This window comes from Triticum aestivum, chromosome 1B, assembly GCF_018294505.1.
Source record: "Triticum aestivum cultivar Chinese Spring chromosome 1B, IWGSC CS RefSeq v2.1, whole genome shotgun sequence".
Classification (NCBI taxonomy): domain Eukaryota; kingdom Viridiplantae; phylum Streptophyta; class Magnoliopsida; order Poales; family Poaceae; genus Triticum; species Triticum aestivum.
The window spans coordinates 649,909,114-649,915,735 of NC_057795.1; the positions used below are offsets into that span (position 1 = coordinate 649,909,114).

Genomic DNA, 6,622 nt, shown 5'->3' on the forward strand with positions numbered 1-6,622 from the left:
TAGGATATCTACATGAAAGAAGGATATCACATAACTTTTTGTGTTGAAGTAATATAAAAGAGGTTTTGGAATATACTCCTTGGCTTCTTCTAAGGCTCAGTAGAAGGCTAGAAGCATGCTTGCTTGCATTCATTGTAATCAACCTTGCACTCAAATCCTTTTAACCAGAAGGGAGCTTGCTGCCCTAAACGAGCAGTAACAAACACTTTTTTGTTGGGAAATGTTTCACCCTGAAATATAATCTGAAGGAATCATTTTCATAGCAGAATTTTGTGTTCTAGTTTGAAGAGGGACGCATTAGTTAAAATTTCAAACAATGTTATCATGTCACTCAAATTGTATTTTCAGGAAGTGTGACATATTTCTGATCCAACCCATGCATCATAGTCTATAGTAAAAACATCTATTCTGGATCTAATTTTTATTTAGTGAGTTCTTATACAAAAAAATATATTTTAAAAACCCCAACTAAGCATGTCTTGAAGGTCCATCTTTTGAAGCAATGAAGGTCCATCTATAGATGCGATCAATGATGCTTCGTTCAATGTATGGGATGTTGTTTTGAGCTTCATTCTCTTCGTACTTTAAAATATGCACCAAAAATTGCTTCCTCAGCTGAAATCCATCCTACATATGCATTATACAACATTGTTATAACAAGTTGCATGTGCAATGTGTATAGAAAGAAATAAGAATGGTGTAAATACTCACCTTGGGTATGGGAAAATATAGTTTTCCATCACACAATGAGTGCATGTAATTAAAAACCAAATAACCGGACAGGGCACTGCATGTATGAAATAAACATATAATGTGCGTTGAATGAATCAATTAATATTGTAATGCGTTTAAAAGATTCATACCAATGTGAGTTAGTTGGAGCAACAGGAACTAAGCATTCCCATTTAGAGATATCATCCTTGAATGCAGGGTTTGCAACTTCTAGTGCACGGTTTAGGTTCTCAGCCACAATTTTAAGTACATTATTCCCCAAAGTAGGTATTGGCAACGGATCGAAAATTGAAACAACCTTTTTATTTTGATCCAACACAAACAATAGAAATAGTCCAAACATATACCAAGGCAATAAAATCTGCAATGATGAAATAGTTTAGAAATACATGGGATAATAATTAAGACCAAATAAAGCACTCTTAAAGATAAAAATTAAACTCTTACCACATCACATTGTGAGATATGGTAATCATTACTGTCAGGCCAGCTATGAAACAACTGTCTCAGTGTAGCAATTTCCATATTCTCACGATGACTTGAGTCTCGTGCATAGTGGAACATCGACTAAAATAAGAATGAGAAAATATTAGTGCAATGAGAAAAAATGTAATACATGATTATAGTAACTTACACAAAAGTTCAGATCCATATAGTGAGATGGAATGTCTCTGAGAAGCTGGACTTCGTGCCGCGCTAGTATCCGCACAGCCATATTAAAGCAATGGATATCCATGTATTCATCGTTGTTCAATATGTTTTTTATTTGTCTCAAATTTAAGCTAATAGGGTATGGATCAGAGCTTTTCACCCATTCGCTCCTGTAAAATCGAAATTCTGTCAATTATATTGACATGAAAGTAATTTATTGGAATACAAAATGAACTAAAAAATATGGCTTACTCTAGTAGAGCGACATCATCAACCATACCGATGAACAAGCACAGTTCATCTATTAAATCATCGTTTGTTGTTTTGACATACGGTGAAAGGATAAATGACTGTGAGATGAGCTCGACTTCTTCAGATGTATTTGATGTTTTGAAATTCTCAGGAGGTCTATCCAGAATCATACATTCCGTGGGATCTGTGTTGTTTTCGTCATCTTCCATGTCTCGATTTCTTATATTATCATCATTCAATTCCGAGTCCACTAAGATGACAGCTAGTTTTGTTCTAAAATCTGTCATATGTTCCTATTAAAGTAGTAATAAGAGTTAAATAGTGATAGAACATAGAATAAGTATAATGATACAGAGTGAAATGTACCTGTGTAGGAATGTCAGACAAAATATATCCTGTGAAGTACTCCATAAAATTTATCATCCACAGACCACAAGATGACCTGCATGATTACAAAACTTAAATATACTCAATAAATTGTTATCATTTCTATAGGGATTCATATTATTTCTTGAAATCATCAAATGATCATGACTGTAACAAGCAGTGATTAGAACAAAAATCTCACCCACGCAGCATGTGAACCGGACATGCCCTTTGAAATTTAAAGATATTTTTGTTTGGAAAAAAATGCCACTCTCACTTTCAATGGGTCACTGGCTTATAGTATTACGTCACGTTACGCATTTTACCAGCGTCTCGAAATTGCCCCATTGGGCTTTGTTTTAACTTTGGTATTGACTCACAATTACACAGGTTAATACTCTTGCTGCAGAAAGATTGTACACCCTTGCTAGTGATTGTGCCAATCTCAATTCAGACACATTACTTTTTGATGTATGCTGTGGGACTGGAACAATTTGCCGTTTTGGGAAGGTGAGACATATTTACCCTAATGAATGATTCTGTTAGTCTGTATACTTTCAGCTTGTATAATTTGACATGTGCATATTTTTTGTTAATTGTGCAGAAACTTCTTTTCTGATGCAACTAATGGGGAAATACAAAAAACACATGATGTTGATTACTTTGAGCCTTTGAGTTAGAAGGTATACCCATCTCTTTGCAGTTTGCTCTTAATACACTCTTCCCTTCGCCATGTTGAGATGTTTAAGTCTTTCCACTTATCAGTTTTTAGTTCCATTTGAAGCGATGCATATTCAAATACATTTTCCAGTCCTTTGAGCTGTTGAGTGAATAAATGACAAAGTATTAGCATCACAACAGAATAATAACAGAAATCGTCTTATCAAAAGATGGTGTAGTGTGACTAATGACTAACCATAGCGGTAAGGTCTTTGCGGCTCATTCCTGGGCCTAGCGAGTCGAGCACCTGGATGCATCGCTGCCCGGTATTTATAACTGCTAGGTACCAATGGAAGTGTTCAATGTTCACTGGAATGAATATCTGAAAATAGGGTTTTTGTTAGTTTACGTCCCATCTATACAAACATTTGTATGGAACTGTGACTCACCATATCATGTTCCAAATAAGTTGTAGCTCTGTTTAATACCCATCTTGGTGCCTCATCCCGTATAGAGCTAAATTCCTTTATCATCTTAGAGATGCATGCACTCTCTAAGAACACACTTCCACCTGACCTCATCTGTAGATGCTCTTTAGCACTTATGCAATGTATGTATGCGTCTATGATCTGCAATATCAAGTGCACACCTTGGTCATAGGAGAAAATAGAAACTAATGTTAAAATAGCATCGTCTTGTCTAAAAGCTACATATACTTACTTCGTCGCCAACAAATTCTTCTGGGAGTAATAGACGTTGTAATTGTTTTCTTTGGAGATGTGAGTCATCAATGCTCACTAAATTTCTTTTATCGTTTGGTTCAGACATGATATTTTCAATCACAGACCAATCATCGCCGGTGCAGGCGTAATCTATCATGATGTAAGTAACAACATTTATTAATGACAAAGAAAACAAATGTAGCAAAAGCAGGGCATAGAAGGATTTGTCCGTGCCTTCTGGAGCCACCACATAGTCTTGTGCCTTCTTAGGTTTGTTATGCAGTCGGATAGGCTTCCCTGCATGTGCCCCTTCCATGCCAGACGTTAGTTCTAATTCTCTGTCCTCAGCTGCATCCATTTGTTCACTTGTTTCATTGAAGGTTAATTCCTGGAAGCAACATTGCAAAGAATAATGGGTATGCAGGATACAATATACTTATAATTAGACCTATTTGGGACATAGTTGGAAACGAAAAGATGCCTCTGTCACTTCGGAGTCTTCTGAATCACTTGACTGCGTGCTTTGCGTTTTCTCCACTTCTTTGTCGGCTGTTTCATTTGATTCTCTCATTGTGTCCCCTATAGTGTTTGCCCCTTCGATGCCAAATGTTTGTGCTAATTCCTCATCCTGAGCTAACTGCATTTGTTCTCTTGTTTCGTTCAAGGTTAATTCCTGAGAGAAAGATTACAAAGAACAATCAGTATGCAGGGTTTAATATAATTAGAATTAGAACTATTTGGGACATATAGTTGGAAAAGAAGATATGCCTATGTCACCTTGGAATCTGTGGACTGCGTGCTCTTCTTTTTCTCCACTTCATCTTTGTTGGGTATTCCATTTAGTTCTGCAAGCTTGTCCCCTACAGTTTCTGCCCCTTCGGTGTCGAATGTTTGTGCTAATTCATTGTCTTGAGCTGGCTGCATTTCTTCACTTGTTTCCTTGATGGTTAATCCCTGAGAGGAACATTACAAAGTATAATCCCTATGTAGTATTATAATATAATGAGAATTAGAACTATTTGGGATAGTTGAAACGGAAGCATGCCTTTGCGACTTCGCAATCTGTGGCCTGTGTGCTCTTTTTTTCCTGTACTTCATCACCGTTGTCTATTCCATTTGATTCTTCCTCGCTTCGTACCTGAAACACACATAATATAATATTACTCGGTACTTATTGGTTCTTCATCGCTTAGTAACTGAAACACACAATAATATAATATTCTCCAGTACTTACAAAAGAGCAAATATTATATGAAGATGAGTAAAGAATCGTAGATATGATATTATTATACTATAGATTACATCTTGTTTTGTCCCCCCCGAATAAGAATAATAATAATGGCATGTCAAATTTTTCGAGACTATTCTCTCTAGTAATCAGGTGGATGTTGCCCAAAGAATTTTGTAAGTCACACACAGCATCTCTGTAACTTTGCAGGGTAACACAAGGCATGTTGATTCACTTCGTTGGATCACCTCTAGCGACTATGCTGCCTTGTAGATGTGCCATTGTGAATATGATGTAATTACAGAGAGATATCATTATTACCACAGTGATAGCAGATTGATCCGTAGAGGCCATCGGGGATTGTGACGTAGACATTGGGGGGAACGATGGTAGTTCACCATGGACTCATGAGCAAGCTGGACAGACTTGTGGTGGAGGAGGCCGGCGCGGTGGAGGGGGTGTGAGGCTGCGGCAATCCTTCGCGAGAGAGGATGAAGGAAACCCTACGGTGCAAAACACGTTGCTTGTATGGGCTCCTGATTGAGAGATCGTTCGTTGTAGGCAATATGTAAGGCGGAAATCACGGAAAGGACTTCCATAGCGTGAGGAGGGAAGGGAATCGTGATAGTTATCTCAGGCCCCACGCTTTCCTTTGATTTATCTTTTTTTTGGCAACTCCTTTGATTTAGGGAAGGGAATCGTGATAGTTATCTCAGGCCCCATGCTTTCCTTTGATTTATCATTTTTTTGGCAACTCCTTTGATTTATCTCAGGACGCATGTTTTTTTTTTTTTTTTATATCCCACGCATATAGAATTAATTGGGTTATTTTCGTAATACATGTTTATACAGAAATATTGGGCTCGGCTCATCAGAACGTTTATTCTATTTTTTGTGTGCTTTCTCTTCTACCTTTTTATATGTACAGCAAGTTCATCATTGTCTACAGAAATATAATTCTTGTATCCTTTATCTTCGCAGTTAGTTAATTAATGTGCCCTCACTGGTCGTGTTCGATAGGACGGGCCAGGGAAGTGCTTTCGGTTGTTTCAAGACTGAGCTTGATAAAACGACAGAATCCACTATTCCTAAGATCAAACCATGTAACCTTGCAAATATTGTACTACAGCCCAAAGCTATTGGGAGTGGTGACATCACAGGTTTCCATTTTATGAAGAAACCATCAAGGTGAGTTTCGTACAAATGTTTTATTATTATTACTGCTCACTTGTGGTCAGATAAATTGATTGCTTTCTTGGCCCTTTTATCTCCTTTTGTTCATTGTTGCTTATGTTGTCTTCAGTTTTGTGTTTACACATTACTATTTTATCGACGGTTGTTAGTGTTAGGGACGGAGAATACTTATTATTCCATGATGACCACGTCCAGTCAAGACCGAAATTGACACTTCTTTCTTCCATTTATATGTTAGATGGATAGTTTTATTTAGTTAGTTCATGTGCGCTAAATAATTCAACCAGTTATATTTGAGACAGGTTTAACAATCACATATGCACCTGAGAGAAAACAACCATCATAAATGATAATTATTTAAGACGGAGATTGATCCTAAGTGATAAATGAAAATTATTTAGGTTGTATGGTGGGTTTCAGTCTCAGGTGAGGTGCCTGACTTATGTAAGAAGCAGATTGATCCTGGGTGATAAATGAAAATTATTTTTGACCCGCAAAAAAAACAGCCATCATAAATTTGCAATTTATCATTTATATTTCTGTCAATGATCCCAGCAGCTTACATTTTGCTGGTATAGCAATATTATGTTTTGGAATTGACAGAATAAATTGAAATTTCTACGTTCCCAAATGAATGGTGCAAGTAATCAGAACATGAATGGAATAACAAGTGTGACACATTTAAAGTCTGTACTTTTTCATTTCCAGCCCAGTTGATATGTGAACGATTTTTACAAATAAATCACACTAATAAACGACTCTGACATAAAGATTCGGAGGTCACATATACATCATTATTGTTTCATGCCTATTATGT

The 6,622-nt window shown here is 36.8% G+C and overlaps 1 protein-coding gene across 2 annotated transcripts; it reads right to left on the reverse strand.

Annotated features, from left to right (window-relative positions):
• Positions 1-297: 297 nt before the first annotated feature.
• LOC123145425 (uncharacterized) lies at positions 298-5,068 on the reverse strand. Of its 2 annotated transcripts, XM_044564843.1 has the most exons (16): positions 4,933-5,068; positions 4,429-4,521; positions 4,161-4,337; positions 3,865-4,056; positions 3,618-3,771; positions 3,382-3,533; positions 3,111-3,290; positions 2,918-3,043; positions 2,691-2,821; positions 2,002-2,077; positions 1,636-1,928; positions 1,367-1,553; positions 1,180-1,299; positions 864-1,093; positions 712-787; positions 298-627 (listed from the first exon to the last, which is right to left on the reverse strand). In XM_044564843.1, the coding sequence occupies exons 1-16, from the start codon at positions 4,984-4,986 to the stop codon at positions 469-471; spliced, it is 2,400 nt and encodes a 799-aa protein (XP_044420778.1). In that variant the 5' UTR covers positions 4,987-5,068; the 3' UTR covers positions 298-468. The 2 variants fall into 2 exon arrangements, with proteins under 2 accessions (XP_044420778.1, XP_044420771.1); XM_044564836.1 differs by having other exon boundaries at positions 3,382-3,771.
• Between the last annotated feature and the right edge of the window lie 1,554 nt (positions 5,069-6,622).